At 36.4% G+C, this 25,872-nt stretch overlaps 1 protein-coding gene across 9 annotated transcripts in view; it reads left to right on the top strand.

The window, feature by feature from the left end:
• The window catches only part of EML5 (EMAP like 5), a 211,038-nt gene that overhangs the window by 5,425 nt on the left and 179,741 nt on the right, over window positions 1-25,872 (top strand). For 7 of the 9 annotated variants that reach the window (XR_011970740.1, XM_072625209.1, XM_072625212.1 and 4 more), the window contains exons 2-4: window positions 12,519-12,678; window positions 17,601-17,699; window positions 25,501-25,569. Coding sequence is in view for 8 of the 9 variants with exons in the window: in XM_072625209.1 (XP_072481310.1) it covers window positions 12,519-12,678; window positions 17,601-17,699; window positions 25,501-25,569 (328 nt within the window). In the remaining variant the exon portion in view is untranslated. Of the gene's footprint in view, window positions 1-5,710; window positions 5,851-12,518; window positions 12,679-17,600; window positions 17,700-25,500; window positions 25,570-25,872 lie in introns of all 9 variants that reach the window. The other 2 variants (XM_072625214.1, XM_072625213.1) reach the window with 2 other exon arrangements.

The raw sequence follows: 25,872 nt of genomic DNA, 5'->3' as shown, positions 1-25,872 counted from the left end.
CAGATTGCTTTGCAGCATATCAGGGTGAAAACCTCTAGAGTGCTAACAGGTTTTAAAATGAATAGATGTATTTCTTGTTGAATAGAATGAATAAATTGAGAAAAATGGAGCAAAATGACATCATCACTTATTAATGTTATTTTAAACACATCAATATTGGTTGTTTGAGTTAGTCTTTTTTAACTTTTCATTGTAATAATACATTTCCACGTACTTTATTGCATCTTTGAATAATACAGAGAACTGTTAAACAATCAAGCAGTCCAAAAACATAATTTGTGTGCAGAAAATAAATTGCATAATAAGAATAAAAAATCATAATCAGGGACTAATATGAACTCAGTATCAGTAATTTCAGTATTTTTCTTCAATCTTTGATTTCATTTTCTGAATTTCAAAAAATGACATTAAATTTGATTCATTTTAGTATTCAGCTTCAGAAGTAGAAAAATGTCATTTTCTCAGGTTTATTAAACTTATTTGGTATATAGTTCACTTAATCTTCCTTGATAAGAATGAAATGAACATGATCACATTCAATTATTGTTAACCATAAACTTGTTAAATTCAGTTATCTGTATTACAATTGTTTTTTCCCTTCTTAAACTAAAACTTATCAAGTAGGTTGGGCATTGTTATTTTTTATTCCCTTTTTAGAAGTATTAACAAGCAGGTAAATATTTGTCTTTACTAAGAGGGGAAGAGATTCCTGGAGAATCAAAGTAATTTATAAACTTCATAATCAGTTTTTTTAATAATTGAGAATTAACTGTACTAATAAAAATCAGTGTTTAGTATTATATGATCCCTAAAATGGCAGAGTAGTTGAAATCTCAAAACATCAGAGAAAGGAATTATGCAAAAGTAGTAGGTATATGCATACGTATTTAATTATATATACACACACATATATACATATGCACACACATGTACATACCCTTTGTGTGTGTGTGTGTATATATCTATATATATATAGATACACATACACACAAACACATACATATATACATATATGCCTCTAGCATATATCCCTTACACAGGCTTTGTGTAAGGAGATTGTATACCAGGAGATAACCTTTGAGAAATTGATGTACCTCCAAGGGCTATATTCCACCTTAGGAAAGTGAAAGTATGCATATCTAAAGATTGGTTAGGACTCTGTGAGGGGAGTGAAGTGGGGGTGGGATATAGAAGAAGTAGGACAACTTCAATATAAGAGTGGTGAATGATCGTGGTGAATGATCATGATGAAGGCAGGGGAATAGGACCATTCCTTATGACACACCAAATGATTCCCACCACATGACACTGCTTCCATTTGAAGCTGTTTTCTTCCATATTTAGTATTTCTAAGAGTGAGGCGCAGTAGTAAGAGAGAGGGGAGATTGAGTTACTAATTCAATGAAATAAAAAAAGATGATAGAGGTTGTTCAGATTTGGTATTGTAGAGGGAATTTAGATTCGTACTCCAAACAATTTAGCCTTGTGAGGGATATGGAAAGAACTAAGAAACAGGTAAGGAAATAAGCCAACCTGTGAGCTAGAGAATAGAATTGAGAATTAGATGAATTAGGATAGGACATGTAAACTGAAGTAGGGTGGGAAGAGAGCCTGTGAGAAACTGGAATGTACCTTTTATTAAATTATATTTTTTATGATCAGCAAAAATCTGACTTCTCTTCCTCTTACCCCAGTCCCCCCAATTGAGAATAAAAGAAAAGTAAAGCCTTTGTTAAAAACGTGCTTAGTGAAGCAAAATAAATTTTTGCATTGACTAGGTCTAAAAATAATGTCTTTTTTGCAAATTGAGTCACTTATTTGTTCATCAAGAGATGAGTAGAATGTATTAGTCCTCTGGAATCATTTTTGGTCATTATGCTGATCAGAATTTCTCATTCTTTCTAAATTGTTTATCTGTACTATATTTGTTCTTTAGGTTCTGTTTTCTGTGCATTAGTTCATACAAGTCTTCCCAAGTTTCTCTGAAACCTTCCCCTTGACCGTTACTTATAGTATTCTATCACATTTATATACCATAATTTGTTTAGCCTTTCTCCACCATTCCCTCATATTCCCATTCTTTCACACCTCAACAAAAGTTACAAGTATTTTTGTACATCTTTTATTTCACTTAGGACTAATCCTTCCCTAAATTCCTTAATCTACCTTCCTAATTCCTGCTTTGCCCCTTTACCTACAGTTTCCCAATTTAGTGAAATGTATTTCTGTACCCAACTGTGTTTTCTTTTCTTCTTTGACCAGTTCAGATGAGAATGAAGTTCAAGTGTCAGCTACTCCCCCACCTCCTCCCTGTTTGTATAGATGTCTACTTGTAAACCCTAAGTATGTGAGAAATTTCCCCCAACCTTCCTTTCCCTCACTCTCCTCCCTACACCCACTATATACCTTTTCCCCTCTCTTTCCAGTCTTCTATTAAGATCATCAACATATAATATAACTACTTTGAGGCCTGCTAATTAGACTCCCTCTGTGACTTCTGATGATGATAGGGTTCAGAGGGGACACACGTATTATCTCCTTATAGTAGAGCTGTTTATTCTTGGTTAGTCCCTTAGGATTGTTTGTGTTTACCTTTTTATGTTTTTCCTCTTAACTGCTGTATTTGAACCTCAAAGTTTCTTTACAATTCTGATCTTTCCATTAGGAATGTTTGGAAGTCCTTCATTTCATAACAGTTCAGTTTTTTTTTCCCTGTAGCATTATACTAATTTTTGCTGAGTAGGTTATTCTTGGCTGTAAGCCTATGTATCCTTTGCCTTCTGAAATATGTTATAAGCTCTCCACTCCTTTAAAGTGATAGCAGCTAAATTGTGTGTTATCCTGACTGTGGCTAACTATTTACTGGACTAAGTCTAAGTTGTGTTACTTTTTTAAGTGAAGCTACTTAAAATGGAATTTGGAGGTATCTTTCAAAATTAAAGTTAGTTATGAAAATCTTAAATAAAGACTGGGGACCATAGAAGATAAAGTAGATATCCATTGAATTGAATAAGTTAATATATCCAGCTGTTGGAATTGTAACTCAATCTTAACTATTCTGAAAAGCAATTTGTAATTCTAAAAAAATGATTAGAAAGTCCATACTCATAGACTTAGGTTGCCAAGTTTGTAGCCCAGGAGCAAAGACAGAAACAGAGGTTCCATACTAAAGACATTCATAGAAGCATGGGAAATGACTAAAGACATTTTGGTGCTTGAATGTAATGAAATATGATGAATATGAAAAATTCAGACTTATGAGGATTATATGAATTGACAGAGTGAAGTCTTCAGAGTCAGGGGCACAACATACAATAATAAAGTAAATGGAAAAGACAATTTAAAAAGTGACCAAGGTGTGTGTTCGTCCTTTGTTGCCAAAGAAGAACATGCCATCAGAGAAATAATGACATGACTTGCACTTGACTTTGTTTTGAATGAGGGAGGGCTGTGCAGGTCACCAGCCTCACTTCTTCTGCAGAGCCGTCTGAATCCAGTGACCAGATATTCATCAGGATGACTGGAGATGACCCAGGATAAGGCAGTTAGGGTTAAATGACTTGGCCAAGGTCACACAGCTAGTGAGTGTCAAGTGTCTGAAGTGAGATTTGAACTCAGGTCCTCCTGATTTCCTGCACTGGAGCTCTATCCACTGTACTACCTACCTGCCCCCCAAAAAAGTAACCAAGGTATGATAATAATGAATGAAGCTGGTCACTGAAAACAGTTTAGAAAATGTATTTCCTTCCCTTTTTTCAGAGGTGGGAGACCATGGGTATGGATTATTGCATGTACTGTCAAGTATCAGTCAGTCAACATAGAGGCAGTCAGTAAACATTTGCTAAGTGCCTAATGTGCTAATAAGCACTGGGGATACAAAAAAAGCAAAAGATAATCCCTGCTCTCAAGGAGCTAACAGTCTGTTGGGGAGGATAACAAGCAAACTAATATATACAAACAAGCTATGTGCAAGATAAATAGTAAACAAGAGAAGGTAGGCATTGAAATTGATGGGGGTTAAAGAAGGCTTCCTGTAGAAGATTGGATTTTAGTTGGGGCTTAAAACCAGGGAAGTCAGTAGGTGGGGGTGAAGAGCAAGAGCATTCCAGGCATGGGGAACACTCAGAGAAAATTCCCAGAACTCAGAGATGGAGTGTCTTGTTCATGGAACAGCCAGGAGGCCAGTGTCACTAGGTCACGGAGTACGTGTAAAGGAGGAACATATAAGAAATAAAGAAGAGGGCTAGGTTACAAAGGGCTTTAAATGCCAAAGGCATTTTGTATTTGATCCTATTATGGGTGGGTGTGTGTGTGTGTCTGTCTGTGTGTGTCTGTGTGTGACATGATTGGACCTGTGCTCAAGGAAAATCACATTAGTGGCTAAAGGGAAGATGGATTGGAGTGGGGAAAGATGTCTTGAGGTAGGCAGATCCACCAGCAGGCTATTGCAGTATTCTAGCTATGATAAGGTGATAAGGATCTGCACTAGAGTGGTGGCAATGTCAGAGGACAGTATTTTTCTTTCCTTTTTTAGTCATGGTTACAAGGGAATGTTTGCTCTTCTGTCAATGTGTGGTTCAGGTAAAATCTACATGAAGCTTTTTCTTATTTCTCGTTGGTTAGTGTCCTCCCTCTCAAATGAACTTGTCTTTAAGTCTTATTTGCATTTAATCTTTATATGATTATATATGTGCTTGTCTTCCCTTTTAGAACATAAGCTACTTATGAATAAGGATTGTTTCATTATTGTATTCTGTCCCTAGCTCCTAACTCTGTATGTGGCGCTTAATAAATATTTATTGCTTGCATTATTAATTGATTCTTCTTTGAAGTTCCTTATTTTTATAGAATGCTCACTTTTACCATGTGCCTCTTGATTGCCCCTGTGTGGGATGGCTCAGGTCCCTACATAAATCAATTACTCAGAGGCCTCTCAAAGTGATGACAGAAAAGAGATTTACTAGATTCTCGAGAATCTGGACAGTCCTACAGCAGTTCACCTGGAGTAGGAAAGCCGAAGATAAAGAAAAGGCAGTGATTTATATAGACTCTTAACGCAAGTCCCCCCCCCCCCCCCCCATTGACCATTATTCTCATTAGCTGAGAATATGATCTTACATTCTAGACACGAAATCTAACCAATCCCTCTTGAAATGAAGACATTGAAGAATTAGGTAAACTTTATCCAATCATTGAGACCCTAATGTACTACACAGTTTTATATCCTTATATGGAATTATTCTGTTCTAAAAATATAGTAACCTTGAGCCTCTCAGTCTTACCTCACCCCTGGGAGAAGAACTACAATCTGAGAAGTCTTCACTAAACCTGTCCCACTCACCCCCAATGTGATATTCATTTTTAATTACTTAAAGAGAGGCTTTCTTAGGCCAGTATGACTTGTATTCACACCACAATAATAATAGAATATTAACATTAACAATCTGGACTTGTATTTCTGGGAGAAGTTTGATGTCATTTCAAGGAACTTTATTATTTCCCAAAGGTAGCCCAGCCTACTCTTCTCCACTTTTTCAATTCTGAAACCAACTCATTGTTCAGATGAACTTTCTGATTCAGTTGTATACATACAACTACAAAAAACTACTTTTTATAATGTGAGATATAGATGTATTTCATGCATTTGTTTTTTTTTCCTGTGTGAAGGATTACAGCAAATGCCTTTTAACTAGTTATATATCTCTTTCAGGAGGTTCTGCAGTGTTCTGAGGCTTGATGCAACCAGCATTATGTCATCCACAAATAGAAGCATCTAGAAGGTTTTGTCATCCATAAATCCTTCTTCATTTCTGATCTGCATCTTCTCCATGACTGTGGTGAACAACTTTGGTGAGCATACTTCTCCCTGTTTTATGCTTCGCTTGATATTTATGGTCAGAGGGTTATTTGAATCTTGAATAATTTTTGCTACATTTATGGGGGAAATCCTTTTGAAAGGGAACCTTTAAGATGATGCTTTGCTCTACCAAGTCAATTTAAAAAAAAATTAACAATAGGTTTGAACTAGATGACTTCCAAGGTTCTTTTCAGTTTTAGATCTATAATAGTGTGATTCTTATTATTACACTGAAATCATATATTCTCTAGATCTTTTTGTCGTTTATGTGTTAGTAAAATATGTGGTCTACTGTGGAATATCACTTGTAAAAACCTACTTGTTTCCTATAAATACTTTCATTGAGGATACTCTTAATTGTCTGCTAAGTAATTCTCATTAAAACTGTATACAGATGGGAAAGTAGGAATAGAATTTGATAATTATTGATGTTTTCTTGGTCACTTTTTCAGTGTTAATCTTTGAGATGTGCACATATTTGATTTCTTCCCTTATGATACCTTGTGAATTTACTTCAGTTAAATGCTCACAGTTATGCCGCTTACAACCAGAGGTTTTTTTTTTACGTACATTTGATCTAATCCCGCTGTTTTTGTTCTCTTTAGAGCCATTTCTACTTCCTCTCTAAAACATATCCAGGACTCTGATGTCAGGCTCCAAGTGTGGTGGTTCTACTGTCCATGATGCCCCTCCAAATTAAACCATCTTATACTTTAATATTCAGTTACTTCAGTGTAAAAGTGGGCATAGGGTAAGATAGCAGAAAATATATCAAAAATCATGATTTCAGAGTAAGAAATGAGAAAGGTAAAAATCTTGTAGACTAATACTGAACCTCCACACCTTTATGTCATGAATGCTTTCTTTGAAAAAATAATGGATACTTTCTCAAATAAGAGTTTAGTGTACTATAGTTTAGAATATGAATATAATATTGGAAGACACCAGATGTAACAAGTAGAAATTATTGTCACAAAAATGAAATTGATTATATTTTAGCAGGGAGTAAATTACTAATTATAGAGTTAGGGGTTATTTCTGAATCATCTGTGTGTTTATCACTGACTTGTTGAAGAAAGAATCTCAATCAATACGACATCAAAAAAGAATAAAAATTGGAAGATATCACAGCCAATTGTATTGAAACTGAAAAAATGGAAAATGGATAAAAGAAAACAAATTAACCCAGACTAACACCACTTTCTAAGGAAATTTAACTGATATAAATCAGTTGCCATAATGAAGGGACCAAAAGAGCCTAGAAATCACCTTAGCACAGAATTTCCTTCTTGTTAGCTAATGATTCCATAGATTTGTAAATCTGCTTTTGCAAAATCTAAAAGAGGAAGATGATGGAAAATTATGAGCAGTATTGTATCAAAATAGTGTGGACCAATCGAGGGAGAAAATAAGTTTCTAGAAAGCTTGGCTAAAAACTCAGTGAAGCAGATTATACCAAGACCATTTAAGTATTAAACTAGAAAGACAACAGATGACAAATGTAAAAGATAATGTGTGTTTTCTAATAAACTTTTCTTCATTGATGACAGGGAAGCGAACAGATATGATTCTAGCATAACAGTTCCACAGCTCTATAGAAAATGGAGTTGAGAGGAGAAGTTGGACAAAACCTAGCACAGAGTGAAAATGGTTTCTAATGGAGGTGACAGAATTTTGAGGGCATTGAGAAATGGATTCTCTCTGAAAAAAGGGAGAATACTGTAGGCTTAGGAAAAAATTTTGAACTTTTTTTATTATCAAAAAATGTGACTGATTTTCTTAGCTTTATAAAACTTTCATGAGCACATCCTCTCTCTCTCATATATATATGTGCATATATATATATATGTATAAAACTTGTGTATATGTGTATCTCTATCTATAATATATGCTCAGTCAATTAGCAGGCTTACGAGATATCAGGTACTATGTTAGGTACTGGGGATACAGTGACAAAAATGAAGCAGTCCCTGCCCTTAAGAATTTGTTTCTATTGAGTGACAAAACACATATAAGCACAAACAAGTGTATACATATCTATGTTGAGAGCGTGTTTTATGAAAGTATGAGAAAGGAACAGGCAGGCTCTGGGTATATATACATATATATATAATATATGTGTGTATTTATGTGTATATACACACAAATACACAAATGTGTGCATGTGTGTATACACACACACCTATGTATTTATTTTGAGGGCATGCTTTATGAAAGGATGAGAAAGGAGCAGCAGGCTCTCACAAGTGATATTCTACAGCAGATTCATTTTTCTAGTCATCCAAGTGACTGAATAAAGATTCTCATTGTGCTTATTAACTGCAAAAACAAAATTTGATTTGAAAGAGCAAAATGCCATCACGAAGCCACTCCTTCAACAAGGTGTGTCCTATGCATATGTGAAAGTCATCTAAGATTTCTTGAAAAAAACAACATAGAACTTTATTCAACTCTCTGACTATCAATATTAAGCATGGCATAAGAGAGGGAGATATGTGCTCAGCAGAGGTTATCTGCCAGTCGTGTGGGGGATTCCCAACATAGATTCCAAATGAAAGTGGGATTCCCTGTAGATGGTAAACTCCTTGAGATGATCCTGTTTGTAGATGACATTGTGCTGATAACATCAAACTTTTGATCTTGCTACTTGACTCACCACCTTCGTGTACTTCTCTCCAGGCATCTTTTATTGCTTCTGCACAAGAGAGGGTAGTACAGGAAGGAAGAAAAATGGATTTGGTAACAGAGAATTCCAGTTCAAATGCTAACTCAGTCACCTACTACTTGGGTGACTTTGGGCAAGTCATTTAATATTCCTGGTGTGCAATTTCCCCATATGTAAAATAAGGGAGTTGAACTAAATTTATTGTGCACTGTTACAGTTTTCTCTTGTCCACTATTCTCTGTTGTCCTCTGGGTGATCCTCATAACTTTAGTTCTTCAGAGATAGTATTTTATGACTTACATCCATTAAAAATCATTTAAAGAAGGAATCCCCAAAAGTACTTATTCAACATTAGCACTGTGCTAAACTGTGGACATACAAAGACAAAAATGAAGACAGTCTTTGTCTTAAGGAGCTTGCATTCTCACTAGGGAAGAATCACACAGTGGGGAGGGGTGACCAGGCATGGGTACTTGGTCCTAAAAGTTACCTAGTTAGCTGAGTGGGTCATTGGGGAGTAGAATGGCAGGTACAGTGGCAGAATTGATTTGATCATGATATTTATGGTTCCAGAATTGAGAAGAAGGGACATATCTACCTGTGAACATCTGTCAAGGAGGAGAAGGCTGGAGACTAGGGAGAGAAGGAAAACATGAAGTGTGGTTGCTAAGGCTTTGCTGAGATAGTGGCAAAGAAGAGATAGTCATTAGGTAGGACAGCAGTGTCTCAGGGCAGCAATGTGTTTAGAAAAATTACTGTTGTTTTTAAAAGGAAAAAAAATGTCTTTCAGGGGAAAGCATGAAGCCCATAAAAAACACTGTGCCTTCAGCCTGTTGTTTCCATCCTATTGAATTCTAAGCCTCATTCATTTTTCACTTATAGTAGATTCCCAAATATAACTGAACCACTCTGCGAGTTGTTTATCCAATTGAATATCACAGCCTAAACAATAGGTTTCCTTCATCATTTTAGATCTTCCTCATTTGTGGAGGCCAAACTTTGAGTGATGATGTCTCTCATTTAGAAGGCTTAGCAGTTACTGCAAACAACAGTGTTATGCACAGAAAAAGAGTAGCTGGAGGACTCCAGTATCTTCGACTTGGACTCTTCTCTGAACCAAAGCAGAGGAAGACTATGCTGGAGGGTACTCTGTATTGAGGGCACTGAGGAGTTAGTGTTCAGTATGTCTGAACAAGAGGAGGATATCAAGACATGGAAAATGTTTTGGACCTTATTACCCTTAAAAGGACACCAAGAAAACAAAAATAGTTATCAGCCCATGTGCCTACTTATCCAACTGTAGAAAAGTTTTGTGTGATCTTGCACATCAAGTGTATCCTTGATGAAGTTATGAGAAGAAATCAGACAGGCTTTTGCAAATATTATAATTTTAAGAATACATTTTTAGAATCATGCAGTTGACTAACAGATTTAGTAAATACAAGATCCCATTGTGCTTACCACTTTTAAAAAAAACTTACTCCTTTGAGCAAAACATGATCTTAATGCCTTCTTTCAACAAGGTGGCACTGTGAATATGTCAAAATTATATAAGATTCCTTGAAAAAATAGAATGATAGAAATGATGTTGTTCAGTCTTCCAGTCATTAGATTCAAGTGAGGAATAGAACACAGAAATGTGTCCTTATCAAAGTGACTTTCATAGCAAAGACTTATGGTAGATCCTTACACAGTATTGTTGTTTAGTTGTCCAGCTCTTTGTGACCCTTTTTAGGGTTTTTGGGGCAATGATACTGGGGTGATTTGCCATTTCCTTCTCCAGTTCATTTTGCAGATGAGGGAAATAAGGCAAATCTTGCAAGTTTGAGCAAGTGACTTGCCCTGGGTAGCACGGCTAGTAATTGTCTTTAAGGCCAGATTTGAACTCAGGAAGATGAGCCTTTGTAATTCTAGGCCTGGCACTCTATCTACTATATCGCCTAGCTTTCCCTACAAATACTAAGCAGTTGGTAAAACTTAGCTGAATTAAATTGAATTTGTTGATAGGTGGTACTTGAATTAATTGCTTCACCTCTCACCTTATTTCCTTAGCCTCTTGGAATGGGTATAACAACATCTACTCCACTCACCTTATAGGTTTGTTCTGAAGAAAGTACTTTGTAAACTACAACAGTCTGCATAGATGAGAGTTTCTCTTGTTATTGAGAGCTCTTTTGAGATGCTGAAATTTGGTGCTATAAGAGAAAATGGAGTGAGGAAGAGTAGAAAATCCTTGTAAATCAGTTAGGAAAGGGAGCTGCTTTGCTAATTCCTTCTGACATCTGAATTAGGCTTTCTCCAGAGTTTGTATTTTCGGACCATTGACAATAACTTCATCAGTTACCTGTCCATCAGGATATTTTTACCTTGAATAGACATGACAAATGAATGAGTTGGGTTCAGAAATGAATAGAAAGGAAACAAGCATTTGTTAGGCATCTGTTGTGTGCCAGTCGCTGTTTTAAACACTTTACAACTATTATCTCTGATCTTCACAATAACTTGAGAGGTAGGTGCTGTTATCCCCATTTTACAGTTGAGAAACTGAGGCAGAGGTTAAATTACTTCTTCAGGCTCATGCAGATAGTGTCTGGGGATTTGAATTCAGGTCTTCCTGACTCCTAGGGGCAACTAGATATCACAGCGGATAGTGTACCATGCCTGGGGTCAGGAAGACCTGAGTTCAAATCTAACTTCAGACCCTAACTGTGTGACCCTGGGCAAGTCACTTAACCTTTGTTTGTCTTAATCTACTGGAAAAGGAAATAGCAAACCCCTCCTGTATCTTTGCCAAGAAAGCCCCAAATGGGGTCACAGAGTCAGACACCAATGAAATGACTGAACAACAACTTCTGACTCCAGGCCCAGTACTCTATGCCTTGTACCATCTAGCTGCCTTTTAGGGGAGAATGTCAGGGTTGGAAAATCACATCATTCTTTCATGACCATACAATTCCTGGCCAGGGAAAAGAGGGAGGCCCATTTTTTTAAAATAACAATATTCCATTATCATTGTTGTATGAATGCAAGTTGAGGAACGCTATAATCTATAAACTATTGAAAATAATTATCACTTGGAGGGAAATGGAGAGACTTGTGGAGGGTGTGAGTAGTTTGCAACAAGTTGTATAAAAAGAATTATTGAAGGAGAACTGGAATAAAAGATGTAATGAAAGAAAAATATGAATTGAAAAGAAGATGGACTGGTCATGTGAGAATGAAGAATCACTGATGGACAGTTCTTATGTTCCATTATCATTCTCAAGATGAAAGCTTTTAGTACTTTGGATGTACTTCTTATAGTGAACTTATTACAGGAGGATATGGGGAAGAGTTGAATGGGAGGGGCAGGAATGCATGATATGTGATCTGTAGGAGGAAAGACGCACACTGATGGTATCAGAATGCCAAATGCATATTTGAGGTCTGAATTTATTACTGAAATTTATTACTAAAACTTATTTATTCACTGAATTTATTACTAAAAGAATGATCCAATACTTCCAAGTATTTAAAATTTTGTAGGTATGGGTATTACTTCCACTAGTACAGCTTGCAGTTCTTCTACAGTTTAATAGAGAGAATGATTGTTTCAAAAATATATCACTCTGCAGACAATCTGGATGAACCATTTAAAAGTTAGTTAAGTCACTTATTAGGTAACAGACATGTATAGTCTATTAGCAAGCTAGTACTTGAAAACTTCCTAGTTTAATGGGATCTGCTAGAGTTTGATCTTGTTGATGTAACTTTAAAGAACATCTGCTTACTTCCATCCTGCAGTTAGGCCTCAGACTAGGATTTTAGTGGATGATAAATAGCCTGGTAAAATTATTGATGTCTTATGAATACTTAAGCAGAATTTTATTAAATGTGTTAAAATTGTGACTAATACATTTCTATAAAATTTCTTTTAAATTAAAATAATTTTAAACATGATGCAGACTAAATATCTACAGGCAATTATTTAAAAGTGTTAATTTTTTTTTTTGACAGCCTTGCATTGCATCCTGAACGAGTGTTGGTGGCTACTGGACAAGTTGGGAAAGAACCATATATCTGTGTTTGGGACTCATACACGGTGCAAACTATATCAGTGCTTAAGGATATCCATACGCATGGTATAGCTTGCTTATCATTCGACTTGGATGGACAAGTATGTGGTCTTTTTTCTAGATGATATTTTAAAAATATGTACTATAAGGATGTTACATGTCTTAGTTCTTAGAAACAGTTAGGAAGTAATTGAAAAACTTTTGTTTGTTTATTAAAACATAATAGTTGAACATTCCAAGTAAGTAGATCTCTAAAAACTTTTTATTTAGTTGAACAAAACTGATTTGTTCTTGACAGCTAAATAATTTACTTTCAGAGTCATACTGATTATGCACTAGTAGAATATTGTGTGGTCATTAGCAATAAAAATGTAATGGATAACGATTGCCAGATAACATATAATAGATGTAGAGTAAATGGAAAAAAGTTTAAAAATTAGTTTTTCACAAGTTGAACTATACTGATTGTAGTTTTTTTAGTATTTCAAAAGGCAATTGAATTTAGTTGTTTTTTTTTCATGAAAAGTATAGAATGGATGCTCTAGGATGAGCTTTTTTTGGTTACTTCTGTGTAGATAGATATCTCAGAATGGGGGAGCTGTTTGATTTAATATGCAGCTTTACTAAAATAAGAGTAAAATCACCACTGATTAAATGTCTGCCCCTAAAATGTTAGCTACAACCCATCAGCGAGGAACCAAGGAAGAACAAAAAAAGTTTTGACAGAGTTTTAGCACAGTGCCTGGCACATTTGTAGGTACTTAATTTATGTTTATTTAAGTGAAATATTTTAGTTTCTCAGATTTTAAAAGACAATTGCTGACAAACTTTCATTTTTCTAGCCATGATTATGCTGCAAATATTATTATTTTAAAAGTGTATGCTAATGATAAACCCTACTCTTAAAATCGTCTTTAGCTCCTTAATTTACTTTTTGTAATTTATTATTCCTGCTTTAAAATTAGCCATGAAGTACTAAGTATTCCAAAAATAGGTTCCTATACATGCCATTTCTTTGAAAATACTAAACTAACAGAAATCCATTATTTTATCTTGCACGTTTAAAAATTATTCCAAAACGTGACCCATAGGCTTTATCAGAATCATGAAGGGGTGGAAGACACAAATTAGGTCAAGAACTTCTGGACTACTTAAACATTGAGATTCCTTGCAACAAGCAATTTTGTGATCTTATGAAGGTTGTTTCACTAAACCCCTAGTAAGCATGTGGTAGAAATGTGACTGTACTCAAAGGGGAATAGTGAATTACCCTATGCTACCTCCTAATAAATTGGAAAACATAAATTCAGATTAAGATTCTGTATCTTACTATCTATGTGAATTATGTTTAACATATATATGTTTTTTTCAATCAGTAAAAATCTTTTACCATAAACTGTACTTAGAGAAAAAAGGAAAAACACAGTAGAAACACACATAGTGTGTCAGAACAAATTTCTACATTGGCCATGTCCAAAAAAATATATGTTTCATTTTGACTGTTGTCCTGTTGGAGGTGGATAGCATGTTTCATCAATAATCTTTGGGAATTGTAGTTGGTCATTACACTAATCATAATTCCTAATTCTTTCAAAGTTGTTTGCCTTTACCATCTTGTCATTGACTAAAATTGTTATTTTCATTTTACTGACCATGAGGTCATAAAAAATTTACTAGATTTCTCTGAAGTTATCCCCTTTTTATTTTTTACAAAACAGTACTATTCAGTTACATGTATACACTGTAACTTGTTTGTTCATTCCCCAAATTATGGGCACCCTCTAGATTTACATTTTTTGCCAACTCAAAAGAGGTCTGGCATTTCTTCTATGTCTGGTGTACAGTCTCTCCCTTGATGCTGGAGTGGTGCGTTCCTATCTTGGCCCAGTCCTCAGTGTCTGCAGACCTGTCTGTCTCCTTATGCCAACCTGAGCTGAACAAAGAATTCACTGTGATTTCCCTATCAGAATTTGGACTGGTGCATTTTCCAGATCTGTTTGGAGGAGCCTAGATGAGAACTCATCCGCATTCACAGAACCCATTCCATTTAGGAATGTTTTGGCAAAACACTTCTAATCTCTGTACATGAGTTTTCTTATCAGTAAAACTAGAGGATCAAGCTATATGATCTTTAAGGTTCTTTCCATCTGAGTCTGTGATTTTAAGTTGTAAGGGCCCATATGGGTTCCGAAAAGGTAATGTCTATGTAAGATGAAGTTAGCAATGAAAACTGAAGCCTAGAGTTTACTTTTTGACTTCTCCAGGGTCAGCAAATCAGCAAGTCAGAGTAAGGCAGGATTAGAATTGGTCCCATAGTATGAAGCTGAAAATTAGCTCTGTGTGTGTGGTTTTTTTAAAAGTTATTTCTGAATGAAGTTGAAAGACTGTGGGAAGATGATGGCATGGTAGGAACTAATGGAGCCCAGTTTCCACATTAACACTCCAATGAAACTCTGGAAATGTAGCAGAAGAAACAATGATAAAGAAAACCAATGGCAATCACCTACAATTTCCATCCATTCTAGGTGTGTACAAAAAGACCACCTACCAAAATCCTGCAGAAGAGCAGAGTGAGGATAAGCTAGGTTACGTAGCAGTCAAAATAAAATGCAGCCCCATCTGAAAGCAGGAGACAGGACTAGAATGGAGTTAAGTGTACAGGGTAACGCATTAAACTCATTTAATTTTGAGGCAGGAGATAAACACCCAGTTCAGTGACAGACAACCTAGTGGCTTCATGTATCAGCAGGGACACTGACATACACAAGGAGGGCCTGCTATCACAGGTTCTTAGATCAGCATTTCTAAAAGGAAAGCAACTTTTAAGGGGTCAATAATCACTTTAATCAAGCACATGTATCATTCACTTAGTTAAGGGGAAAAAGTCAGCACCCTGAACATCAGAGAAAATACAGAGAAACCAAAATCAACAGACAGGCTTCCAACTGTCTGACATACATCACTGATCTACAGATAACTGCCTGACCATACGTATATAGTTACCAGAGAGGGCAGCACCAACATTTGAGTTTTCAAAACCAGGGTGCTCCTTAATAGCTTCCCGGAGTCTCATCTGGCCAAACAAAACACTTCTGGTCAGTAAGCCCCAAAGTAAAACCTCAGCATCAGAGTATTTATACATTCTTTTTTAGAGACAGAAGGCATCACAACCCTTGAGAACCAGTGCCTCATTAAAAACTTAACAAAAGGTGGGCCTTCCTACAAATCTTCCCTTATCAAACTCCCCTTAATGGGCAGGCCCATTAATGGGTGGGGAAGATTTTTAATCACATTAAAATAATTAACAATATAAATACATACACTATTTATAGTTAAAGAAACTCTTGTTTCTGTACTTTACTCCTAGTAAAGACTCTTGGTTGATAAAGGCAAGATTCAATCAGAGGCACTTGATTATACTAAAATAAAAATGGCTAAAGATCCTACTCTGCTTGCCATCACACCTCATCCCCATCTGTAGCAGTCCAATATGGCTTCCAGGCAACCTGGCTCTGAAGAAAAGACAAGGCCATATGATTCCAGCAAAGCAAGGGTCCTAACCCTAGTTTTAGACAATAGAATCAGGCAGGGCCTGCCTATACCAAAAAAAGTCATTTTTCCATTTGAGAAGGTGGAGTTGATAATAATTCAATTTAGTTTTAGTAGACACCTAACCAAATATTTTGGCCAAAGAAATCGAATTTGAATTGAATTATCAGGATTTGATCTCTACATTTAAAAAAGAAATAATTTACTTTATTTCAGTAAATAGAAAATGAATGAGTGAAATTCCATAATGTATTTATAATAAGGGTTGTATTGGAAAACATTGTAACAGTTCTAGTCTAAAGACTTTAAGGGTGATATTTTAGAAATGTGGATTGTATGAAATACAACAGAAAATTTGTTAAATTTAAAGTTTTATTATAACAAACTTGAAGTATCTTTTGCTGTTTCTTTTGAAGAAGGTGAATGAATGAAAAAGGTTATTATGTGACTGGTGCTAGACATACAAAAGTCCCTGTCTTCATGAACTTACTTTAATGGAGGAAACAACATATTTTGGGAAAGGGTTTGGGAAAGGTAGCAAGGATCTGGACTGAAAATTCACAGTGATTATTACTGAGAAAGAAGCAGCATTTTTTCCCATTTTACTCTTCATTGACTAGACTGCAAGAGTATAAACTTATGGATCTCAAATGTTATTGATATGTTATTTGTTAGCATCTTTCTCTTAGGTTTGGTGGGAAAGAAGGTTGAAACAAATGGCTAAAAAGAAAACTTAAAAATCCATTTAGGGGGCATCTAAGTGGGACATGGCCCTGGAGTCAGGAGAATCTGAGTTCAAATGCAGCCTCAGATACTTACTAGCTGTGTGACCCTGAACAACTCGCTCAACCCCTATTGCCTGCCAAAAAAAAATCCCTCCATAGATGATTGAGAGTTGGCACTATTGAAACTTTCCTCAAATATGTGTATTTTCATTATTGTGTTAAAATTTCTATTATTAGTAATTTAAAAAACTAATATATATTAATTTTTCCCAAATGATATTTCACAATATGAAATAAAGACTATTTTCTAAAATATCTATGAATCTATTTGACTATTTATTTAAAAAATGTAGTTGAGAAAGCTAGGTGGTATAGTAGATGGAGCATATGAGCTTAGAGTGAGGAAGATCTGATTCAGATGTGATATCTAACACTTAGTAGGACCTTATGCAAGTCACTTAACCTCTGTGTGCTTTATTTTCCTTAACTGTAAAATGGGGATAATAATAACAACCTACCTCTGAGGGTTGTTGTAAGGATCAAATGAGATAATTGTAAAGCACAGTGCCTGGCACATAATAAATATTATATTAATATTAATAGTAGTTGTAATTATAATATTCATCCAATTCATTCAGAGTCAAAGTAATTTCTTTGGACCAAAAAAAATCATGTAGAATGTTTGCCATCTATGTATTTCTTTTACTTGATTTATTCATTTTCCTTTTTAACTCACTGAAAATGGACAGCGCTTGGTATCTGTTGGACTGGATTCAAAAAATGCAATATGTGTTTGGGATTGGAGAAAAGGAAAAATGTTATCTATGGCTCCTGGGCATACAGACAGAGTAAGTATTTTCCATTGGAATTCCTGATTTGGTGGGACTTTGAGTTTTATTCTTTGTTGCATTGTTGTCATGAGTAGCAACTCTAAGTAGAACTCCAATTTTAGAGCAAATGCAAAAAAAAATTTTGAAACAGATATATTAGGGAAAACCTTATATTGATTGATTTCAGTGGGCATTGATACCAGAGAGATTAATGGAATGAATTTAGTGCACTTCAAAATGGATATATTTTATGAAATTTTAGAGGAAAAGCACATTAACTTTAAACAGATATTAGAATTTTTTTACATAGCCACTTCAGTTTTTCTTCTCTGAGCCTTCGTCAAATAATATAGTGCATAACCTTAGGTTCTCAAGTGGTATGAAATTAGCCACGTAAACCATTTTAAAGGTTCTTTCTTTGTTAAATGCTGTACAACTTTTTCTTCATAATCAAATATTTAAAATATATTTTACATAATATATAATTTAATATTCAATGAAAGTAATAAAGAATTTTATATAATATAAACTATAGTAATAAACCTACAAATGTGTTTAATTTTCATATTGAATTTTGTGATATTAAATTTTACCATGTCAGTGGTTTCACTGGTTCATTTGTTGAGTCTTGAAAATATTATACAGGGGTTTTAACATTTTTTTAAAAAGCTCTCTGGGCCAAGATGGCAGAGTAGAAAGATGGACCTGTAGAAGCTCCCTCTGCATAGTCCATAAAATGCCTGTAAAAAAATGACTTTAAACAATTCTAGAACAGGAGAAGCCGCAAAACGACAGAATGAAAGAGATTTCCAGCCCAAGACAGCCTGGAAGGCTAACAGGAAAAGTTTCACACACCATGTGCAGAGTGGAGTGCAGCCCAGCCTTGACTGTGCAGCACCAGTAGGAACAGGACTGAGCAAGCCTCAGGGGGCAGAATCCCCGGCAGTAGCTGAAGTACCCAGGTTGCTCAACCCACAAACACCAAAGTCCTGGGCAGAGCAGAGTAGTGCTTGTGGTTTCTTCCAAACCAGAGCACAGGCCAGGAGAGGAATAAACTCCTCTCCCTTGATTGTGCCACCTTGGAGGAACTGAGAACTTACAGGTCCCCAGAGTATACCCTCCTCTTGACAAAGAATTCAAAAGTCAAGTAACTGGCTGGGAAAGTGCCCAAAAAAGGGAAAAAATAAGACTATAGAAGGCTACTTTCTTAGTGAACAGGTATTTTCTTCCATCCTTTCTGATGAGACAGAACAATGCATACCATCAGAGGAAGACCTAAAAGTGAAGGCTTTTGCATCCAAAACCTCCAAAATAAATATGCAGTGATTCCAGGTCATGGAAGAGCTCAAAAAGGATTTTGAAAATCAATTAAGAGAGGTGGAGGAAAAATTGGCAAGAGAAATGAGAGCAATGCAACAAAATCATAAAAAGCAAGTCAACAGCTTGCTAAAGGAGACTCAAAAAAATGCTGAAGAAAATAACACCTTTAAAAATAGGCTAACCCAGATGGCAGAAGAGATCCAAAAAGCCAATGAGGAGAAGACTGCTTTAAAAAGTAGAATTAGCCAAATGGAAAAGGAGGTTCAAAAGCTCATTGAAGACAATAGTTCTTTAAAAATTAGAATGGAGCAGATGGAACCTAATGACTTTGAGAAACCAAAAAATTACAAAACAAAACCAAAAGAATGAAAAAACTAGAAGGCAATATGAAATATCTCACTGGAAAAACAACTGACCTGGAAAATAGATCCAGGAGAGACAATTTAAAAAGTGTGGGACTTGGGGGGCGGAGCCAAGATGGCGGAGTAGAAAGACGCATGTACACGTAGCTCCGAACCCACAACCCATAGAACATCAGTAAAAAGGAACTCACGGCGAATTCTGGAGTAGTAAAGGCCACAGCACAGTGGAGTAAAGGAGATTTCTGTTCCAGAGGGACCTGCAAACCTCTCGCAAAAGGTCCGTTGCGCTGTGGATGCGGAGCCCAGCCCAGCCCTGCCGTGGCCGTGGCACGGAGAGGAGCAGATCTGAGTGGGCTTCAGGGACGGGATCTCCAGCGGCTGCGCGGGTCCCTCCACCCATGGGTGACGAGGGTCAGTGAGAGGGTCTTCCTGGCAGGTCGAGAGGGGAGTGGGGTGCCCCCATAACTCAGGCCCCCTCGGGAGGCAATAGCTGACACAGCGGCAGACCAGGGCTCCCCAAGAAGGCAGGTGCCTGGATCCATTGTTGAAGGTCTCTGCATAAACCCCCTGAGGGAACTGAGCTCGAGAGGTGGCCCTGCCCTGACCTGAGTACCTGAACTTAATCTCACACTGAATAGCAGCCCCGCCCCTGCGGAAACCATGAGGCTGGGAAGCAGCATTTGAATCTCAGACCCCAAGCTCTGGCTGGGAGGATCAGGAGGTGAGGTGGGTGTGAGGAGAATATTCAGAGGTCAAGTCACTGGCTGGGAAAATGCCCAGAAAAGGGAAAAGAAATAAGACTATAGAAGGTTACTTTCTTGGTGAACAGGCATCTCCTCCCTTCCCTTCTGATGAGGAAAAACAATGCTTACCATCAGGCAAAGACATAGAAGTCAAGACCTCTGTATCCCAAACATCCAGACTAAATATTCTGTGGGCTCAGGCCATGGAAAAGCTCAAAAAGGATTTTGAAAATCAACTTAGAGAGGTGGAAGAAAAGCTGGGAAGAGAAATGAGAGATATGCAGTCAAAGCATGAACAGCAGGTCAGCACCCTGCTAAAGGAGACCCCAAAAAATGCTGAAGAAAATAACACCTTTCCCCAATTGATAAATGGTCAAAGGATATGAACAGGCAATTTTCAGAGGAAGAAATTAAAGCTATCTATAATCATATGAAAAAATGCTCTAAATCACTATTGATTAGAGAGATGCAAATCAAAACAACTCTGAGGTACCACATCACACCTATAAGATTGGCAAACATGACAGAACAAGAAAATGATAAATGCTGGAGAGGATGTGGGAGAGTTGGAACACTAATTCATTGATGGTGGAGCTGTGAGTGCATCCAACCATTCTCCAACCATTCTGGAGAGCAATTTGGAACTATGCCCAAAGGGCTACAAAAATATGCATACCCTTTGACCCAGCAATATCGCTGCTAGGACTATATCCCCAAGAGATCATAAAAATGGGAAAGGGTCCCACATGTACAAAAATATTTATAGCAGCACTCTATGTAGTTGCCAAAAGCTGGAAGTCAAGGGGATGTCCATCAATTGGGGAATGGCTGAATAAATTATGGTATATGAATGTAATGGAGTACTATTGTGCCATAAGAAATGATGAACAAGAAGACTTCAGAGAGGCCTGGAAGGACTTATATGAGCTGATGCTGAGTGAAAGGAGCAGAACCAGGAGAACTTTGTGCACAGCAACGACCACAGTGTGTGAGAGTTTTTTCTGGTAGACTTGGAATTTCGTAATAACGCAAAAACTTCTTATAAAAAAAAAAAAAATCCCAAAGGTGGTTCTCAAGGCAAAATGCATTCCACACTCAGAGAAAGAAATATGGAAGTCATTCACAAAATGTAGCAGATCATGTTTGTGTATGTGTAAGTTTTTGTGTATCATGTTTTGATTTGTTATATGATTTCTTCCATTTATTTTCGTTTGACTACATAGCATGACTATAGTGAAAATATACTCAATAGGAAAGTGTATGTAGAACCTATACAGAATTGTATGCAGTTGTGGGGAGGGAGGGGGGTAGGTGTGGGGGGGATAAAATCTCAATTGTATGGCAGTGATTGTTAAACATTAAAAAATAATAAAAAAAAAGAAAAAAAAGAAATATAACCAAAAAAAAAAGAAAGAAAGAAAGAAAGAAAATAACACCTTGAAAAACAGGCTAACTCAATTGGCAAAAGAGGTTGAAAAAGCCAATGAGGAGAAGAATGCTTTCAAAAGCAGAATTAGCCAAATGGAAAAGGAGATTCAAAAGCTCACTGAAGAAAATAGTTCTTTCAAAATTAGAATGGAACAGATGGAGGCTAATGACTTTATGAGAAACCAAGAAATCACTAAACAAAACCAAAAGAATGAAAAAATGGAAGATAATGTGAAACATCTCATTGGAAAAACAACTGACCTGGAAAATAGATCCAGGAGAGACAATTTAAAAATTATGGGACTACCTGAAAGCCATGATCAAAAAAAGAGCCTAGACATCATCCTTCATGAAATTATCAAGGAAAACTGCCCTGAGATTCTAGAACCAGAGGGCAAAATAAATATTCAAGGAATCCACAGAACACCACCTGAAAGAGATCCAAAAAGAGAAACTCCTAGGAACATTGTGGCCAAATTCCAGAGTTCCCAGGTCAGGGAGAAAATATTGCAAGCAGCTAGAAAGAAACAATTCAAGTATTATGGAAATACAATCAGGATAACATAAGATCTGGCAGCTTCTACATTAAGGGATCGAAGGGCATGGAATAGGATATTCCAGAAGTCAAAGGAACTAGGACTAAAACCAAGAATCACCTACCCAGCAAAACTGAGTATAGTACTTCAGGGGGAAAAAATGGTCTTTCAATGAAATAGAGGGCTTTCAAGCATTCTTGATGAAAAGACCAGAGCTGAAAAGAAAATTTGACTTTCAAACACAAGAATGAAGAGAAGCATGAAAAGGTGAACAGCAAAGAGAAGTCATAAAGGACTTACTAAAGTTGAACTGTTTACATTCCTACATGGAAAGACAATATTTGTAACTCTTGAAACTTTTCAGTATCTGGGTACTGGGTGGGATTACACACGCACACATGCACACACACACACACTCATATAGAGACAGAGTGAATTGAAGAGGATGGGATCATATCTTAAAAAAATGAAATCAAGCAGTGAGAGAAATATATTGGGAGGAGAAAGGGAGAAATGGAATGGGGCAAATTATCTCTCATAAAAGAGGCAGGCAAAAGACTTATTAGTGGAGGGATAAAGAGGGGAGGTGAGAGAAAAACATGAAGTTTACTCTCATCACATTCCACTAAAGGAAGGAATGAAATGCACGCTTATTTTGGTATGAAAACCTATCTTACAATACAGGAAAGTGGGGGATAAGGGGATAAGCAGGGTGGGGGGGATGATGGAAGGGAGGGCATGGAGAGGAGGGAGCAATTTGAGGTCGACACTCATGGGGAGGGACAGGATCAAAAGAGAATAGAAGTAATGGGGGACAGGATAGGATGGAGGGAAATATAGTCAGTCTTATACAACACAACTATTATGGAAGTCATTTGCAAAACTACACAGATTTGGCCTATATTGAATTGCTTGCCTTCCAAAGGGAAGGGTGGGGAGGGAGGGAGGTAAAGAAGTTGGAACTCAAAGTGTTAGGAACAACTGTCGATAATGTTCTTGTCACTAGGAAATAAGAAATACAGGTAAAGGGGTATAGCAAGTTATCTGGCCCTACAGGACAAAAGAGAAGATGGAGACAAGGGCAGAGAGGGATGATAGAAGAGAGAGCAGATTGGTGATAGGGGCAATTAGAATGCTCGTTGTTTCGGGGGGAGGGGACAAAAGGGGAGAAAATTTGGAACCCAAAATTTTGTTAAAATGAATGTCAAATAAATAAATTTTTAAAAAAAGCATGAGAAAAAAAAATTGTGGGACTACCTGAAAGCCATGACCAAAAAAAGAGCCTAGACATCATCTTTCATGAAATTGTCAAGGAAAACTGCCCTGATATTCTAGAAGCAGAGGGTAAAATAAATATTGAAAGAATCCACCAATCACCTCCTGAAAGAGACCTGAAAAGAGAAACTCCTGGAATATTGTGGCCAAATTTCAAAGTTCCCATGTCAAGGAGAAAATATTGCAAGCAGCTAGAAAGAAACAATTTGAATATTGTGGAAATACAATCAGGATAACACAAGATCTAGCAGCTTCTACATTAAGGGATCGGAGGGTTTGGAATGTGATATTCCAGAAGTCAAAGAAACTAGGATTAGTATTTCAGGGGAAAAATGTTCATTCAATGAAATAGAGGACTTTCAAGCATTTTTAATGAAAAGACCAGAGCTGAATATAAAATTTGACTTTTAAACACAAGAATCAAGAGAAGCATGAAAAAGTAAATAGGAAAGAAAAATCGTAAGGGACTTACTGAAGTTGAACTGTTTACATTTCTACATGGAAAGATAATATTTGAAACTCTTGAGACTTTTCTCAGTATTTGGGTAGTTGGAGGGATTACACTCACACACACACACACAAACACACACAGCACAGAGTGAGTTGAATAGGTTGGGATGATATCAAAAAAATAAAATTAAGGGGTGAGAGAGGAATATATTGGGAGGAGAAAGGGAGAAATGGAATGGGACAAATTATCTCATAAAAGAGGCAAGAACAAGCTTTTTCAGTGGAGGGGAAAAGGGGGGAGGTGAGGGGGAGAAAGGTGAAGCTTACTCTCATCACATTAGACTTAGGAAGGGAATAACATGCACATTCAATTTGGTATGAAAATCTATCTTACACTACAGGAAAGTAGGGGAGAAGGGGATAAGTGGGGTGGGGGGATGATAGAAGGGAGGGCAAATGGGAGGAGGGGGTAAGTAGAAGTAAACATTTTTGGTGAAGGACAAGGTCAAAAGAGAGAAGAGAATAAATAGGAGGAAGGATAGGATGGAGGGAAATATGATTAGTCTTACACAACATGACTATCATGGAAGTCTTTTGCAAAACTACACATATGTATAGCCTATATAGAATTGCTTGCTGTCTGATTGGGGATGGGTCGGGAGGGCGGGAGGATGAGAAGTTGGAACTCAGAGTTTTAGGAACTGATGTTGAGAATCATTTTTGAATACAACTGGGAAATACGAAATACAGGTAATGGGGTATAGAAATCTATCTTGCCCTACAAGAAAAGAGAGAAGATGGAGATAAGGGAAGGGAGGGGTATGACAGAAGGGAGGGCAGATTGGGGAAAGGGGTAATAAGAATGCAAGGTGTTTTGAGGTGGGAGGAGGGGAGAGATGGGAAGAAAATTTGGAACTCAAAATTTTGTGGAAATGAATGTTGAAAAGTAAAAATAAAATAAAAAACACAAAAAAAATAAGACTGAATCAAAACAGATATTATGACCATAAAAAAAAATCTCTGGTATACCTGCATAAGTGAATATTGCATAATCACTTGAGGCAGTGTAGTAGGGTAGATAGAGAGATGGATTCAGGTTCATCACTGATAAGCACCTGAAACCCAGGAAGTCACTGTTTTCCAAGAAAGTTATTTCTCTCTAGTCCTGTGTATTGTCTATGTGATACTTGTTTTGTTTAAACTATTTTTCTTTAATGGATACTTTATTTAGAGATTTATGGGTTTTTTAGGAAGAGATGAGGAATATATATTGTAAAAATTTCATTTCCTTTTATTCTTTCATAAAATTTATATGAATAATGTGTTAAAAGAGTAATGTTGTGGATGAAGAGCTGACCTCAAAGTCAGGAAGACATAGGTTCAAGTCCTTTTAATCCATAGTGACTGTCGAACCCTGCTTAAGACAGTTCATCTCTGAGTGCCCTAGATATTTTTCTAAGACTCTAAATTGGAGATAAGATGCCAGTCTCCTTAATACTCTTCTGTGTCAATAGAATCACAGGTCTATTGTAATAGATAATTTGTATGTATCACAGTAATTCAAAATTTTGAAGCTGGAATCATGTGTTTTTAATTGGTACCATAATATTAAGACTGGTAGGATTTTGGCTTTTGATCATATTTAATATGAGGCTGAAAATGTTATTAAAAGATGAGTTTAACTGAAATTCTTGTTTATTTACAGATATTTGATATTTCTTGGGACTTGTATCAACCAAATAAACTTGTCAGTTGTGGTGTAAAACATATTAAGGTACTCAAAGTGTCTTTTTTTTCCATTCAGCCACATCAGTGTTATTTTGTTTTTTCCCCAAAATTGAATTTCATATTGCTGATTAAATTTTTATAGCCATTTGAAATATGGAAGTCCTCATTTTTATTTTTAAGTTTTACATTTTCATTTCATATTTTAAAGCCCTCATCAGTGGTTGTTGCAGTGTTTATGAGAAACTTTACGGTCAAAATTGGAGACTATTTTCTTCAACTAAATGGTAAAGCTGCCATGTAACAATTTCTAGTGAGCCTCAGAGGCCTACTTACAGGATTCCACTCCAGT

Source organism: Notamacropus eugenii, chromosome 7 (assembly GCF_028372415.1).
Source record: "Notamacropus eugenii isolate mMacEug1 chromosome 7, mMacEug1.pri_v2, whole genome shotgun sequence".
Taxonomy (NCBI): domain Eukaryota; kingdom Metazoa; phylum Chordata; class Mammalia; order Diprotodontia; family Macropodidae; genus Notamacropus; species Notamacropus eugenii.
The sequence above is the reverse complement of the archived record's forward strand: the minus strand, read 5'-3'. Positions and strand labels throughout refer to the sequence as shown.